Below are 17,942 nucleotides of genomic sequence, written 5' to 3'. Positions count from 1 at the left end.
TTTTAGTGTGGAGCCTATTTTTTCTATAAGCACTCTTTGTTGTCATCCAGTCATGATATTTACATTGATTTAACCCTCAAGCACTGTGGGTTCCTCAGTAGTGTAGTCATTTTACATTATGCTTGTTAATATCATCTATAGATTCTACGTATTGAATGGTACTGTATATTGTACCCATTCCTGATAAAAAGGACACTTTGCCATTATATGCATATCTGCAAGGCATCTCTTTTCATATCTGTGTCCTGTGGGATCCATGCAAAACTAGAGATTATATTTATTCAGAAATTAAATTAGATTAATAATATTTAAAGTAATTTATAAATAGCAATCGACCTCTGTAATGAAGGTCAAAAGAAAAAGGACATATTAACAATTGAGTATCTCCCCTCCCCTTAAAAATGTTAATACTTCATACCTGTTAATAATCAGGAAAATATCCTTTTCAAGAGTAGCATTTGCAGAAATTGGTAGGATCATTTTGCTAATTCTAATAGTCTTTTAATGAAATAATTTGAAATAAAAAAGCATGGAGACTGAATGCCAATAGAAACATATTGCTGATACAATAAATTGTTAATGTATTTTCTAAATGAATGATTTAAAATAGCTATTAAAGTAAAGAGAATGAGCTTATGTTTCTAGTAATGACTTTTCTTCTTCAAAAAGAAATCTGTAAATCCCTGACTGCAATTTCACATCCCAAAAGGACCAGCAGTCCTTAGACGGGTGCGTATTGCCTTTATGTTTAAAAGTAGTATGCTTGATTTTATGTCATGGTTTTAAATATTTAGATTTACAGTTGTTTATGCTTTTCTATTTTAAATCAAATCCTGTTATTCTCTTTGACACTCAAAAACAACGCTCTCACCCAGTGAGGTCTATTTTTGTACATATACATACATACATATATACACACACATACGCAATATAAGTACAATTTTATTCATAGGAGTGCATAATGATTCAGGCTGTGATTGTTAATAAAAATGCATTTCTAACCATCAAATTTGAGTCTATTATTCTGAGTTAATTGCATTTGCCCTAAAGAGACTTACAACTGGCTGTCAGCCTATTTGTGTCAGTTTCATTTTATTCATCAGTCAATCTTGTCTTCCCTTTTCTTGCATCCCATATATTGATCAAATAGATTTGTTAGCGTGCCTCTGCAGCTTTTAAAAAAGTTTATGTTATCCATCAGGTTTATTTGATTACTATATTAGTTTGCATGTTATCTTAATTGATATTTCAATAGCAAATAAATGCCCTTTTGATGGTCCCACAAGATTTCCATTACTCTAATCCAAGTAACTAACTTGTGGATGTAATGAAAGGAGTGAGAAAAAATACAAACATAAAGCCTATTTTTTAAATGACTGTTAATCAGCAACAGTGCCATGTTTGAGCATTGTATATGATCGAAAGAGAAATAAGTACAGTGTGAAACTTGATTTTTATAAACATCAGTGCTATACCAATATGTATTATGCTGCATATAAAACCCATTAACAAAACACACACCGTTGGTAATATAAATTAAGATGAAATCAGATCTGGAACAGAGTGTTTTAAGGGCAGTGGGGAATGAAACAAGAAAGCATAACACCTTGAAAAAAATTGGGGAAGCTGAAATTGAAACATGGGGCGGGGGGAACAATGTGTTACATGGGGCAAGTTGCTTGTAGGGGAGACAAAAATAGGTACAGGTAATTACTAGAGCAAAAGGAAAGCGGCTAAACGGTGGCCCTTCCTTCTTCAATTAATAAGGATGTGATCCTGCTCCTATTAACATCAATGGGAGTTTTGCAGTCAGTTATACAGAAAAAAAATCTGAGCTGAAATCTTGACCCCAGTGAAATCAATGGGAGTTTTGCCATTGACTTAAATGGAGTCAAGATTTTACACCAGTTCTTTTGCGAGGCAGAAGTGGTGCAGTCATTTTCCCATTATGAAAACCAGAGAAGCATTGTATTCATTTTCATTATCGACTAGAGCAGGCAGCTCTGGCTCATGTCAGCGAGCGCTTAATCCCTGATCCTGAATCTGCATGGATGGACCCCAGAGTCTGCATGGATCCCTCGTAGCTTGTGGGGTTGTAGCCATAATCAATGCTCTGGGACTACTAGTATGAGTAAGTGCTCACCACTGCAAACTGGGGTTATGCAATAAGTGCCCTATTGGCAAGATTTTCCCAACATCAGCTCCCACATTCAGATCCAGATTTTTCAGAAGGGCTCAGCTGTCATTTCAGATCAAACTAATTGGCCAATTTTCAAAAATGTGGTGCATGCTGAGTGGATCTGGTTAAAAAAAAAGATGGGAACATTTTAGCAAAAAAATGCATTTTTATTGAACATTTTTGTGGCCATCTCTACAGGTAGTCAAAAAATGGGCTCAATTTGTCATGAAAATTTGTGAGGAAAAACTTGTTTCTAGTTTTCAAAGAAACATGTCAAATTAGAAATGTTTCAGCCAACCTTTTTACTGAGGCCTTTTGATAAGTTGGTCATAAGCATCACACTTACAAGGCGAGCTATTGGATGCGGAGCACTTTTGCAAACCTGGCCTACTTGAAAATCAGACCCAGATCGCTATTGAAAATCTGTCTGGTTTCTTTGTATTTCTTCTCTTCAGTAGTCTTTTGTGGGAATCCTTTCATAACATTTCAGACTTTTCACTCAATCCTTTCTTAAAGTGACAACAGGGATTTTAAAACTCAATTTGCTCTAAACAAAAATCAGCTCTGCTACAGTTCTACGGCAGTTAGCAACATTTTTAAGATTCAGAACGGTGTAGAATGATAGAATAGCACAGAGTTTCAAGCCAAAGTGTTACAACCAACCAGAACCAAATATAAACAGGAACAGATGAGAAAAATACAACCTCAACATCTTGGGACAACAAAGAAACAGGGAAATGATTGCTACATAAAAGACATTTCAAAGACCTCCCTGAAAATCAGGCATAAAAATCCCCAATAAAAAGGCTCAGAAAGAAAACTGTCACACCCCTAAGCCTCAACAGACTTTAACAAGATGTTTGCATGAGCCAGAGATTGTCTCCTTCGGCAGAAGACAAAAGGCATAGAAAACAATTCTGTCTAGCGTAGGATTAGGAGGCAAGAGATAGATAAAAAGGATTCCTTAACCTTACAATTAGAAATCCCAACTCTCCAGCCAAGAGGATAATCAGAAACATGCTGAAAACCTATGTCACACTAACCGTTGTACCTTTCTTTACTCTTTGAAAACTGATAGATATATATATTGCATCCCCTGAGAAATGCTTTGATGACCACTCGATTACAGGCAACTCCTGCTACCAAACCACAATCCAGCACATGTGGCAATAACATTTTGTTTCCCATAGTTCATATTTCCATCGCCACCCACCAGACCAAAATTAGATTACCAAAGCTCAGACCAACTTTCCAAACAGAAGATTCCAGTAAATGTACTGCTAAAAGCAAAATTAAACATAATGCACTATGCCTCTGACAGACAATTGGCTTATCGTGGCCCAACCCAGATACAAATACAACTCCCTCATGCCAAATATACTAAATTAAATAGATTTTTCTCTGGTTAAAATGGAAACAACTTAGCTAATATACTGGGCACGCTGAGTTTTATTGGCATTACTAATGCTCTGAAGCAAGAGGGGGAGTATTGGCAAGTGTAGAAATGAGACTGAGGGGGAAAAAAAAACAGGAAACTTGCAGGCTGGAAAGACATTTGCGAGCCTATCAAGTTTATCCTAGCTATTGGAGCTAACTAGTGGCCATGAACTGAATAGCTACAGAAATTTAATTATGTGCAACATAATTCACCACAGATTAAACTTTCTGCAGCTGAATTGGCATGTCCAAAACATCACTTTATAGAAAGGAGTTGTCCCCGTTTTACAGAAGATAAATCGGGGCACAAAGAAATTGAATAAATAGCCCATGTTCATTTAACCTCTGAGGAACTGTCAGAGTTTAAAACATCATAATTCTCAATTGTACTTTTAAGAAGACTCTCAGCATCCATTTGCAAATGGACTTCACTATGTAATCCTTTGCTAGAGGCACTCTTGTTTGTACCATCTTAGAGTCACTGACGAAGGAAAGGGGAAGACACCTTTTCACACTCATGCCTTACCTGCTGCTCATGGTGGTTCCTCTCCCCAGGGCCGGCTCTAGGTTTTTTGCCGCCCCAAGCAAAAAAATTTTTGGCTGCCCCTCACCCGCACCCCCTGCTGCCCCAACCCTGGGTTCTCCCCCCCACCCCACCTGCCGCCCCAGCACTGGGCTCTCCCCTCACCTCCAGCCGGTCCAGCGCTGGCAGGGTCGGGGTAAGCAGCGGGGCTCCCAGGCCGCGCCTCAGCCCAGGGTCCCTCTAGCTGGGGCTCCCGCCTCCAGGACCGGCCAGGACCGGGGAGGACAGAGCCGGGGACAGCCCCGGCAGGGGGCTGAGGAGCCAGGGCAGGGCAGCCCCAGAGGGAGTGGAGCCCCGGAGAGCGGGACGCGGGCCCTGCACGGCAGCGCCCCGCCCTCGGCCACCCTGCTGCAGTCCCTGGGCGGCTCTGTCTGCTTCGCCCAGCCCCGGCTGCGGTGCTGGGGGCGGCCGCCCTGCGGCACCTGCAGGCGGCTCCATGTGCCCCGAGTGGCGGCCCCCAGCCTGAGTGTCCCGTGCTCGGAGTCCGCCCGGCTATAAGGTGCGGGTGCTGCTCCCCGACACGAACCACAGCGGCCCCAGGGCACCCCCGGTGCAGGACGCACTGCTGCTGCCAGGGCCGGCTCTAGGCTTTTGCCGCCCAAGCATCAAAAAAAAAAAAAAAAAAGAGGCTGGCTGGAATGCGGCCCCTGAAAATGTGCTGCCCCAAGCACCTGCTTGGTTTGCTGGTACCTGGAGCCGGCCCTGCCTGCGATCCCAATGCACACGCAGAGTATTAGAGCAGGTGTCCTGGGCACATATCACTTCATTCTGCCTAGCTATACTCCATCTCAAAAGATATTCCTCTTGATGACCCAGCCTAAATTTTTGTATAGTGTTGTAGAGTGGAGGTTAAACACAGCCGCAAAACTCTTTGTTTTCCACTGGTGGGTGAAATGATCCCTCTGTAGGTAAAGTGCTCTGGGACCATTCAGGGTGAAAGTTACTATAGACATAGCCTACAAAGTGCAATTGAGCTCATTCTGATCAATGGGAATTCTGCACATATGGCATGCCAGTGGTACAAGAGAGGACTCTGTCTCTTCCGTAAAAATAGTAGGGCTTTAGGATACATATATTGGTTTTCTGATATCCAGGCCATACTAGTGCTGCTACAAAATCCAGCCTCATGATGCTTTCTGTTTAATTCTTGTTTTTCAGAATTGGCCAGTCCTATCTTACAGCCTGTTGGAGACTCAGGTAAGCTTCCCCACCTCTCTGAGCTACCCCTTTCTGTGAGGAATATTAAATGGTGTTACGGTAATTATAACCATTTATATAGCACCTGTCATGCAGAAGAAAGAATTTAATTATATATAATTTACTATTGCGTAGGGAACCTGGTCTCCATATCATTTGGCTTTATTTATTGATCTGTCATCTGATTCAAGTCAGCCCATCTCTAGAAGGTGTGTGCATATTTATTAGAACCAGCAACAGTTTAAGATGTGTAAAATAATGTATCCAACTCAGAACTACGAAGGAAATGTATGTAGGCCACCGTACCATCAGAATGAGCTCAATTGCACTTTGTATTTATTTATGTCAGCTGTTTGCAATATTGTTGTAGCTGTGTTGGTCCCAGGATATGAGACACAAAAGGTGGGTGAGGTAACACCTTTTATTAGACCGTTGGTCCAGTAAAAGATATTATCTCACCCACTTTACCTTAGTTGGGCACTTTGCTTGGATGCCTAGGTTAAACACTCTTTCTCTTGTGAATATTGCAACAGCACCTTATGACAGAGCTTTTGATAAATAGCCGCGAGGATCAGAATGTGAGCTGCATGAAACCAGCTTGTTTCAGTTTGCAGAATTTCAGCTGCCCGAACCCAGCGGTTTACTTTGGGTGGATGCAAAGCTGAAAATTCCGGGCAACTATCGCTGGCTGCCTAATGAATCTTGCTGTTGTTTTTTTTTTTTGCTTAAACCAGAATTTAACTATCTCTCATCCCAAAAGATCGCACCTCTGCCCTACCTTTATTTATCTGCTGGAGTGGAAAGGATCACAAAAGAACTCCCCTCACATCTGGCCACTTCTTGCTGCTTTAGGGGACTCTCTCTACCTCTTTAATCCAACTTAAGGCCCCTTAAAGGAGTGGGATGTCTGCCTGCTTATCCTCTCCCCATTCAGCCGCAGCAGGATTGGAAAACGTCCATCCAATCCCTCTACTTCTGTAATAGCCTTTACCATGAGATGCCTCAGACAAAGCTGGCAATTGAGGCCATTACGATCACTACCATGACTCACTCCACGTCACCCCTGACCTGGCCTTCTCTGTGTTTCTGCATTAGATTGTGAGCTTATAAGATTGTGCACCAAGCACATTTTGGGATGTTCTAATAATAGGCTGCTTGCATCTAACATGTTTGTAAAGTATCGGGCACACTTCTGGCACTCAATAAACAAATCAGACTAGTAACCATTGGAATAGGTCTCAGAATGTTCTGCTATTGCATTGAACTGAGCTGAATACAATAGTTCGGTGCTGCATTTTTTGATTGTTCCCCTCCACCCCCACTGATTGAGCTTGCTTTGATCAGAAACTAATTAGCAGGAAGCTCATTGAGGGGTAGTTGGGCAAGGTCAAGGCGACAATCTGTGCTGCTAAACCACGATGAGGCAAATCGTTCAGTGTAACTAAGAAGTAATTCAGACTGCACTTTTGGCATTTTTCCCCCCTCTTTTGTTCTGTCAGTCTGAAGAGAACAGCTCGTGTGATGTAATTTAGAATAGAGCTTTTTTAAAGCTTTCACTCAGGAAAAGCTTCTGGAGCTCTGGGGGTATAGCTTAGCTCAGAGAAAGAGAAAGAAAGCAAGTTTGCATTGACAGCTTGATCCCAGAGAGAGGTGGCTGCCTGCTTGTCTAACAGGTCCTTTGGGTCTGGATGAGGCAGAGACAGAGGAGCAGTCATATTAAGTGAACGTGTGCTGCCAATGTTAAAGGAACAATTACCATTATTCTGCATAGTTCACTGTTTGCTTCTGCTATTTCCTTCAATAAAACCTCTTTTCACTTGCCAATTGGAGCTTGTCATGTAACAATATTTCTCATGCACAATACACATACTGAAATGCCCTTGTGTTTTTAATACATTTATAGTTGTTAACAATAGCGGTATAGTGACAGAAAAAACGTACTTGCTTTGAATACAGAATAGATTCAAAGAGGAATAAACCAAGGGCCCTGTTCCGAAAGGATTAATGCCAGGCTTAGCCCTGGATATTTGCCTGATTTTGGTGTAAAAGTGGTGGCACCTCTTTCATTTAGTTGATGTCTAAATTCACCTCCAAGGTCCAGGCTGTGACTTTCTTACTCCCACTGGGAAGGAGTTACTCACACGAGTCTTCAATGGTGACTTCAGTGCGATTACTCATGTCGATCATGGGTTCATGGTTAGGTTTACAGTTAGGTTCCAGATTGTAGTATATCTTTCACACACAGTCTTATAATACATCCATAAAATGGTGAAGAAGTCCTAAGGGTGACAGAGGAAGAGTGGCATCAGTATAAGTGAATAAAGAATACTGATACTAGGATGCACGTTGACAAACTTGAGTGTGCCTGAGTCTGTTCTGTGTGTGTTACATGTCCCTCAGAAGTGGCTGGTCCATACAAGATTTAGTCTACTACACCTACCAGCTAATGGACACCAAAGTGGCTGTGGGTCATGCTTTTGGCCATGGAGATCCTGAGTTCAATCCCCAGGGCCAACAGTAGTCATTACACAAACTCTTATATATGTTAGCAGAGTTACTCGTGTGCAATTATTTACAGGATCAAGCTCTTAATTTGCACAAATAGCGGTTGTGATGGGTTGGATCACAGAAACCCCCCTGGGAGCTGCCAACTGATGTGCCAAGACTACCTCTGCTCCTGTTTTCCCTGCCAGCTCAGGACTCCAGCACCCTGTCTTGCTGAGCCAGACACTCCCGTCTGCTCCAACAAAGACCCAGGGTCTGAATTACTTGCCGCAAAGCTGCAGGTTTACCTGAAAGCAGCTCACAGAAGTGTGCTTGTCTTTAGCACTCAGATGCCCAACTCCCAATGGGGTCTAAACCCAGATAAATCCGTTTTACCCTGTATAAAGCTTATGCAAGGTAAATTCATAAATTGTTCGCCCTCTATAACACTGATAGCGAGATATGCACAAGTGTTTGCTCCCCCAGGTATTAACACATACTCTGAGTTAATTAATAAGTAAACAGTGATTTTATTAAATACAGAAAGTAGGATTTAAGTGGTTCCAAGTAGGAACAGACAGAACAAAGTCACCAAGCAAAATAAAATAATATAAAAGGCGCAAATCTGTGTCTAATCAAACTGAATACAGATAAGATCCTCACCAGTTCCAGAATGCTCCCTTTTACAGACTAATCTCCTTTTAGCCTGGGTCCAGCAATCACTCACACCCCCTGTAGTTACTGTCCTTTGTTCCACTTTCTTTCAAGTATCCTGGGGGGGTGGAGAGGCCCCCTCTTTAGCCAGCTGAAGACAAAATGGAGGGGTCTCCCACGGGTTTAAATAGACTCTCTCTTGTGGGTGGAGACACCCCCTCCTCACTCCTATGCAAAGTCCAGCTCCAAGATGGAGTTCTGGAGTCAGCTGGGCAAGTCACATGTCCATGCATGACTCATAGTCTTTACAGGCAGAAGCCATTGTCCACATGGTATCTTGTATGTCTCCAGGAAGACTTATGTGGATTGGAGCATTCCAAAATTCATTGTTCCCCAAATGCTTCCTGATCAGATACTTAACCTTGCAAATTCCTTCCTAAAGAAGCTGACCAAATGCCTCACAAAGCTTACTTAGAAATCAAGCAAGCATACAGCCCATATTCTTAACCTCAGGTACAAAGTGATATAGTAGACCATATAGATATAGTAGACCATAACCTTCACAGAGATATGTTACATGGCACAGGCAGCACAAAACATATTCCAGTTATGTCATATTCCCATAAAACCTCATGGGAGGTACCGTCACAGCAGTTATAGATGAGATTTGCAAAAGTTGCCTAAGGGGAGATAGGCACCCAAATTCCACTGAATATCAATCAGATTTTGGGAACCTTACTCTCTTAAGCGCCTTTCAAAGCCCACAAAGCTAACAAATCAAGCCAATAGTACTTTTGATGCGATTACCGTGCAGGAACAGGGGCAGCAAAAGGCGTTATGGGAAGAGGAAGAATTGCTCTTATTTCAGTTGTAACCTCCTTGCGGTTGGGATTGTCTTTTTTGTTTGTTTGTTTCTCTAGCACCAAACACATTCTTGGCACTTTGATATATCAAATTAATCAGAACAAAATATTGTATGCCTCCAAGTGGGGGAACTACAGTTGGATGAAGCCTCCAAGGTAGTTATCAAACAAGCTTGCATCCGATGCCAGGGATTCATGGCTCCCTAGTTCATTCTTTTAGCCTGATGGAGTTTTTTTTATACATCATGAAATCCCACTTAAACTTGCATTCCTTTGGCCCCCCTCTCCTCTCCTCTAGTACTGTGATAAAATGGAGGTCGTTAAACCCACACCCTTACACTGTCGTATAGTATTTGAACCACATTAGCCAGAAGCTTGCTTAACCAGAGATCTTGCAGGGTGTTATGATGCTTTCCTTGATCAGTGCAGACATGGATTGACTGTGTAATAATGCATTTATTAAGAAAACACTATAGATGAGTGCATTAAATGGATTTAGAATGCCCCAATGATAGAACTTCTGCTTGTAAGGGCACTCTAGAACACAAGAGAGTTTTGGAAAAAGTTCGATAACATGGTTCATCCTTGTCTGTTCCATAAAAAAATTGTTAAGCCCCTTGATAACAAGAACTATAACTGAATGAGAACATCAGTTGGAGAGGACAATGGCAAAAGTTGTTTTGGAGCCTGATCCAAAGCCCATTGAAATTAATGGGAGTCTTTCCATTGGCTTCAATGGGCTTTAGTTCAGGTGATACTGTCATATGCTTCAGAATTCAAAATAAAGTAATTTCCTCCTCCTATCTCCCAAATATAGAATATGTTCAAGTAGTGTATGAAGTTGAGAATGCAAAAATAAGAATAGTGGTTAGGACTGGGCGGTGCAGAAGGAACAAGACACCACAGAATCTTCATCCATTTCTAGGATCAAATGTAAACCAAAGCTTTTTAATTAGTAAGAGATTTGGATTTTTTTCTTTTAAATCACTTCATTTTTCAACGTACAACTTGGAACCTCCAAGGCTAAATTTTGAGAATAGCTGATTCTCCTGTTATTTCCAGCTCAATTTTTGCATATTCAAAAGGTTTGGATACTTTGTCATTCAGAAAGTAAACCACTGCCAAAGAATAAGGAACAGGAAGGGGGGGCTGTGCTAATTTTCTTCTGGAAAATCCACAAATTCTGGCCTCTGATCCATGCAAATGTTTCATTTTTTTAATAGATAGCACTGTACAAAAATTAAACTTAAAGCTTGAAGTGGTTCATAAGGTTTCATTAAATGACTTTTGTAAACATTTCCCTCCTAATATACTCAGCATTAGTCTTTCCCCCCTTTTTTAATTTTTTAAAAATATTCTAGCAGACTAAACAGAGCAAAACAATTTAAATTAATCTCAAAACTATTAGCAATTATTATTGAGAACTCATGTAGGACTGGTGAGGTCCTGGAGGGCTGGAGAAGGGCAAACATAAAACCTTTAAAAGGGGGAAGAAAGAGGATCTGGGGAGTTATGGACCAGTCAGCCTAACTTTGATACCTGGAAATATACTGGAACAAATTATTAAACTGTCAATTTGTAAGCACCTAGAGGATGATATGGTTATAAGGACTAGCCATCATGCATTTGTCAAGAACAAATTATGTCAAACCAACCTAATTTCCTCCTTTGACAGGGTTACTGGCCTTATGGATGGAGGGAAGCAGTAGATGTAATAGATCTAGATTTTAGTAAGGCTTTTGACAGTCACAGATGACATTCTCATAAACCAACTAGGCAAATGTGGTCTAGATGAAATTACTGTATGGTGGGTGCACAACTGGTTGAAGGATTATATTCAAAGAGTTGTTACCAATGATTTGCTGTCAAACTGGGAGGGCATATCTAGTGGGGTCCCCTCCTAGGGATCAGTCCTGGATCTGGTACTGTTTAATATTTTAATTAATGACTTGGATAATGGACTGGAGAGTATGCTTATAAATTTACAGATGACACCAAGCCTGGGTGGAGGAGGGGAGGTTTGTAAGCACTCTTGAGGACAGGATTAGAATTCAAAACTACCTTGACAAATCAGGGGAGACCTACTAACAGTCTTCAAATAAGAGGACTGTGATCAATTTTTCTTCATGTCCATTGAAGGTAGGACAAAAAGTAATGGGCTTAATCTGCAGCAAGGGAGATTTAGGTTAGATCAGGGGTGGGCAAACTTTTTGGCCCGAGGGCCACATCTGGGTATGGAAATTGTATGGCGGGCTATGAATGCTCATGAAATTGGGGATTAGGGTGTGGGAGAGGGTGAGGGCTCCAGATGGGGTGTGGGCGGTGGGGCCAGAAATGAGGAGTTCGGGGTGCGGGAGGGGACTCTGGGCTGGGGCTGGGAATGAGGGGCTGGGGGTGCAGGAGGGTACTCCGGGCTGGGATCAAGGGGTTTGGAGGGCAAGGGGCGGCAGGGCTGGGGCAGGGAGTTGGAGCACCTGGAGCCCCAACTAAGGACCAGGACTCCATTGTGTTAGGCCCTGTGCAAACATGGAATAGAAAGACCATCCCTGCCGCAAAGAGCTTATCTGCTTCTCAAGACTTAGCAAATAGAAAAGTTCACACAGATTTTCTTGCCACCAGCTGAACCAAACAGAATTCAGAGTAAAAAAATAGGGAGCCAAAGGGGGTCTTGAGGTGGCCAGATTCATTATTATGAGGAAGAGCTTATAGTCAGAAACCTCAGGCCACCATCACAACCACTAAAATGTACAATGCAAACCAAAAAGAAATCTGGTAGGAATTAGAGATGGGCCAGAACCAGAATTGTAGACTAGAACCTCCACACAGTGTAGAGATTCTGATCCAGAAACAAAACTTGGCGGCTCAGGCCCAAGTACACGTGAAGTACATAATGATGGACTCAAAGGACCAACTTTTCAAACATGATCACCATTGATGTATTTTCAACCCCAACCCCACCCCAAATTGGCAAACACCATTGAATGATTGTCTGCATGAGCCATTTCCCTGATTGCATGAATATCTGGCCACTTATTTTGGTGCCAGCTGGGGAACTAAATACTTTGAAAATCTGACCCATATTGTGAGTGCGGAGCATTTCAAAATGCTCTGAATACACACATGCATGTAGACAGATTCACACACTGTAAATGCATTTGACTGTTTTGCCGAGATCTATATTCTGAGGACAAATTATACCTAAGAACTGAAGTGGATAAGATAGGTAACGTAATAGGGGTGTTTTTGGATTAACACATCCAAAAATATTCTATAAAATGCTTGGTCAACCTTCTTTCAAGGTCCGTTACAACTACAGTTATCTTTTGTGTGAGAAAACAAAATAGAAACACACTGTTCCTTCCAAGCATGGTTCGAAGCATCTTTAAATTCAGCTTTTTTTTTTTTTGCAGGCTGTACAGCCTTACTTTTTATAGTTAAAAGTAATTTTAAAGCAAAAAAGAACATAAACAATATACACTGACTCTTGACACTCCATTGCTTTCTTAAACTAGAATAATAAAAATTTGCAAATGAACAAAAGAGTGGGAGGAAGATATCTAATTTACAATGTTTTTGAGATAAAGAACACTACAAAAAAAGATCAATGTGAATAATAAAGCATTGTTAACTGAGTCATGACATTTCTATTCTCAGTGAAGATTTGAACAGTAGAACTCTGCAAATGAGCACCTTATGCCATTTTCAAAGTGGGAGGAAGACGTATAATTATAATTTTTAAAGTGAAGAGAATTAAAAAAACTCTGTGAAAAAGTTTATTGAAAAACATATCGACATATCAATATGACATAAATTACTTTAATTTTATTAAACTAGGAGGGGGGGAACTCTCTCTTTTTTTTCTTTTTTTTTTTTAAGACTGGCTGCAGAATATATTCCTTGAAAAGAAATTGCTTTATGAAAAAACTCTTTTGCTAAGATGAAACAGCACTGAATGTCAGCACTACCATATATTTATTCTGTAACTCTTCCAACAGCTGAGATCTATAAAAGAAACATATTTTCAAAACAGTTTTAACCTCCATTGTCTTGATCACTTGAATTAACATTTTTCATGTCACCTTCTGAAATCCCTAAAAGGAACCTTTTAGTCAGTCAAAATTAACAAATCTATTTTTAAAAACAGCCGCTGAAGAGTCAGAAAGACATAAGGTTGTGTATTTTATTTGACATATATTTTCAGCTGTCTCTCTCGTTTGTGGGATGAGAGCAACATTTTATACTGATGTTATCAACTCCGGGGAGGAGGGTGATTTTGAGAGTGAGGAAAACAAAGTCTGCTCCCACTGCATGTGTGCCTTAAATTAAGAATAAAAATATAGTGTTGATCAGATCACTCGGATGGAGCCTTTTACTGTCTTGGCATTCATGAAGCTGGGAGCCAGCTGTAAAATTATAGTTTGGGCCTAAGTTTATGCTTAGATATATGCACATGGCTCCCATTTACTTCAAAGGGAGTTGCGCACATGACCAGAATTTGACCTTCACCTCTTCCATCTTTAAGCCTGCACAGAGCCAGAGTAAATAGGCTAAACACAGGCAATTTAAAGGAGTTAGGGACATAGAACAGGATTTTCAAAGTGACTAGTGATTTTGGATGCCCAACTTGAGAAATCTCAGAGGGTGGGTGTGCAGCACTTTCTGAAAATCAGACCCCTTCTATGTTTCATTTTGGGCACTCCGAATCACTAACCACTTTGAAAATCTTGGCCATAGAATCTATTCCCAATACAAGAATAAGGTGCAGGGAAGCCCCTTCGTGGCCCAATCTCTGGACTGGCTTGGGAGCCCTGCCAAACCGCTATTAACTGGCTCCTTCTGCCCACTGGAACTGTGCATGCCACCGTGCCCGCATAGGCAGAGCTAGCATGGAGTACAGTGCAGTAGTCCCCTGTTATATCGTAGCTCTCATTGTGACTCCTGCATGGCATGAATTTCACTCTTTGGATCAGCTTCTGCCACCTTTACTCACTGAGAGTTGCACTTTATTCCTTGATTAGTCCCATTGACTTCAGTGGGGATTACTCCAGAAGAGAGGCACTACTCGCTGTAAGGATGGCAGTATAAATATTCATATAGTGTGGATAACCATGACAGGGGTGGCCAAACTGTGGCTTGCAAGCCATATTCGGCTCTTTTACCATTAAAGTGCAGCTCACAGAGCCTCTCCCCCACCCCCATTCTCCACCTACCAGACGGGGGAGAAGCTCAGGACCTCTGCCTTGCAGCGGGGTGGTGGGGTAGGCCTGATCCTGCAAAGACCTTGTCATCAAATCAAATCACACCGCATAAAGTTAAGCACATGCATAATAAGCCTCTGCAAGATAAGGGCCAAGGAGAGGGGGAAAGGATATATTATACTCTGACCAATGGTGCACAAGTATTTTTATGTCACTAGGTGGGAAGGCTTTGGTACTAACCCAATTGACTTTCCTCTTTATTTTCCCTCCTATATCCATCTATTCCTCACACATTTCTTGCATTCCGCATTTGCCTCCCGCTTGTTTCTGTGCCCAGCTGTTCTCACTTCCTGAATCTAGATTAGTAAAAGGAAGTAAATTAAACCATTCATTGAACAGATTTCAATATTTTAAAAAACCCCAAAACCTCAATTTCATTCATCACATTAAAATTCAAAATGAATAAAAAATGTTGAAGGTGGAAAAATGGGGGGTGGGGTTGGGTGTTTCTTATTTCAAAACCAGTTAAAGTTATATACATATATTGGCTTAATTAATTTTTAGAATATCTGTATAATTTGTAAGAAGTATTAATGGAACTGGATGGGATGGGGTTAATCAACACATTCCTGTCAGACTTTAGGATCTGGGCCAAAATGTTTGGCCAGTCCGGTGATAGACTTATAATGAGTCAATAGAAGACTTTACAGTCTATTGGGTCACTGATTCATGAACTAAGAATTTATGTGATGGGGTCAAAAATCCCTCCTATAGAGATCACATCATTAGCTTTACCCTTCCAACAGCAAAACCCAGTAAACCCAAAGCTTCTGTGCATTACTAATCCATCATCATAAATCAGAAGAGAGGAGCTCTCACAATGTCATGATAAGCCCAACATGTATTTACAGCCTTGCTTCCATGCTGCAAAAATAAGCATGTAAATCCCTTGTATCCTAAAGCCTGCACCCAGTAAAATATGGTCGGCCTGAGATAGTAAAAATGGCCATGAATATGCTCTCCTTTAACAGTTGGGTTTAGAATAGGTGCAGCTCTCTCTCTCTTTCTTTGAAATTAATCAGAACAGTTCTATTAAGGTGTGTTCCCTCAAAGTATTCACAGTGGCAATGAGTAAACAGGGAATGATCTTGTGCAAGATATGGAATTTCAGAGTTCTTAAAGCACCAAAATACAGTGAGATTTAAAGGACCATAACAGCAGGACCTCCTCACCTAAGGTCTTGTTGCTCTGGGAGGAGTATGCTCACTAGCCAGCCTTTAGACTGCGCTGGGGGAGATGATGCCCATCCAGCACAGAGGGAGAGGAGTTCCATACAGCTGCCCCTGCAGTGACTGGCCCCTGGAAGACATCAGAGATAATGGGCCTGCTCCTCTAGTCCCCCAGAAGACCTGCCACAGCAGGTAAGATATGGAGGCAGGGGGCTTGAATTGCAGGACCTGCCCCATCTCCCCTGAAAGGCTTCTTTGCTGAACAATTCAGAACCTCAAGTGAAGTTCACCTAGTGTTTGGTACTGAGGATGTGTATGTTTAGATTCTTGGTAAGATTCCATAACCTTCTCATATTCTCATTGTAATCCCACAGACTCCACTCCTTTCCCAGCCTTCAAATTCCCTGTACCTCCGTAAGGCAGTGGCTGTTGGGAAAACAGACCAAACTGAAGTCAGTTAAAAGAGCTAGAAAGTTCCACCTTTTCACATGGCAACACAAACCTTGGCTTTTGGTTTTACTTTTGCTGTGACTCTATTCAAGCCAAGTGAGCTCAATTCAAAACATTAAAAATACAAGAGTTATTTTCCTTCAGGTCCAATGTAGTCCTGCCTACTTCATCTAGGGATTGAATGGACATGGCACATAGCTATTACAGTGATGGGTGCATGATAAATTAGATAGACAGAATGACAGAGATATATGAAATAATGGGATAAAGAAGATCAGCCAGGCATTCCCTTTTTAACCTTTTCTCCTGATACAAGAACATGGTGACTCTCGATAAAATTAAAAAGCAAAATATTTAAAATTGATGGAAAATTTTCCCATAATACATAATTAACCAGTGGAACTCTTTGCCACATGATATTAAGGCAAAGATCTTAGTCTGATTCTAAAAAGGCTTGGACATTCATAGGGATATTAAAAACAATATCGGCTTTAATATTAAAAATGTATGAGAGATTTCAACCCTCATGCTTCAGGACTTACGCCAACCACTAACTTCCTGGGCTTAGGAAGAAACTTGCTCAATAGGGATGTTATTTCAAGATTGCACATTGGTGGTGGGGGCGGTTAACACTTTCCTCTGAATCTTCTGGTACAGTCTATGGCTGCACAGACGGACCTGAGGAGGTATATGAGTAGACAGAGACTTCTTCATCAGGGTGCATTTCTTTCCCCATCCCCTCTTGATTTGTTTCAGTGGATAGTTTGTTGAAGTTGATTTGACTGTTAAAATCACGGCATATATGGGTATATGATAGCTATGCTACACACATAGTTAGAAGGTGGCAATGGGGTTTGACCTCCTGCCAATCTCTAATTGTAAGTTATTTTTTATATTCACATTTCAAATTGATGATAAATATCAACTGTACATAATATATTTTAAAGATTATTTGGCTTCATTTATTTTTCCAAGCGCTAAACCGATTACTGACCATTATAGTATCAAACTATTAAAAAAATGCTACCCACTTTTTTATGCTGGTCTAGCATAATCTTTATTTCTTTAGACACTTTGTGCAAACATTAAATTGATAAAAGACATAATGCAGATAGACCCACAGCTGAACTTAAGGTAATTACATAAAAATGAAATGGAGATCTATAACGGTACACTGCATTCTCCCCTATTGCATTGTTTTCTGGAAGCAAGGAACCTGCTGGTCATAGCAAGTTGCTTGCTATGGTGATTGCATCGTGACTCGATCTAGCTGTACAAGATAAGTATAACATTACTTAGGGGGAGAGTCTGACACCAAAAATGTACTGTATTTTCAAATATCAGAGGGGTAGCCGTGTTAGTCTGGATCTGTAAAAAGCAACAGAGAGTCCTGTGGCACCTATAAGACTAACAGATGTATTGGAGCATAAGCTTTCGTGGGTGAATGCCCACTTGGTCGGTTACATCCGACGAAGTGGGCATTCACCCACGAAAGCTTATGCTCCAATACATCTGTTAGTCTTAAAGGTGCCACAGGACTCTTTGTTGTATTTTCAAAGATGTCGTATTCTTCAAAAAACAGAGACGTCCTTGAGTGGCATCTTTTGTTACTCTTTGGTTTGACGGTGCTGTACTGAGAAATTCAGGTTGTGTCTATGCATTTATATT

The 17,942-nt window shown here is 41.1% G+C and overlaps 1 protein-coding gene across 1 annotated transcript in view; it reads left to right on the top strand.

Annotated features, from left to right (window-relative positions):
- Positions 1 to 17,942, top strand: part of MDFIC2 (MyoD family inhibitor domain containing 2) — a 31,408-nt gene that overhangs the window by 3,049 nt on the left and 10,417 nt on the right. The window contains exon 2 of the mRNA XM_065552761.1: positions 5,358 to 5,396. Within this exon, the coding sequence (XP_065408833.1) occupies positions 5,358 to 5,396 (39 nt within the window). The remainder of the gene's footprint in view (positions 1 to 5,357; positions 5,397 to 17,942) is intronic.

This window comes from Chrysemys picta, chromosome 7, assembly GCF_011386835.1.
Source record: "Chrysemys picta bellii isolate R12L10 chromosome 7, ASM1138683v2, whole genome shotgun sequence".
NCBI classification, from domain to species: Eukaryota; Metazoa; Chordata; order Testudines; family Emydidae; genus Chrysemys; species Chrysemys picta.
This window is presented reverse-complemented; position numbering and strand designations above follow the sequence as displayed.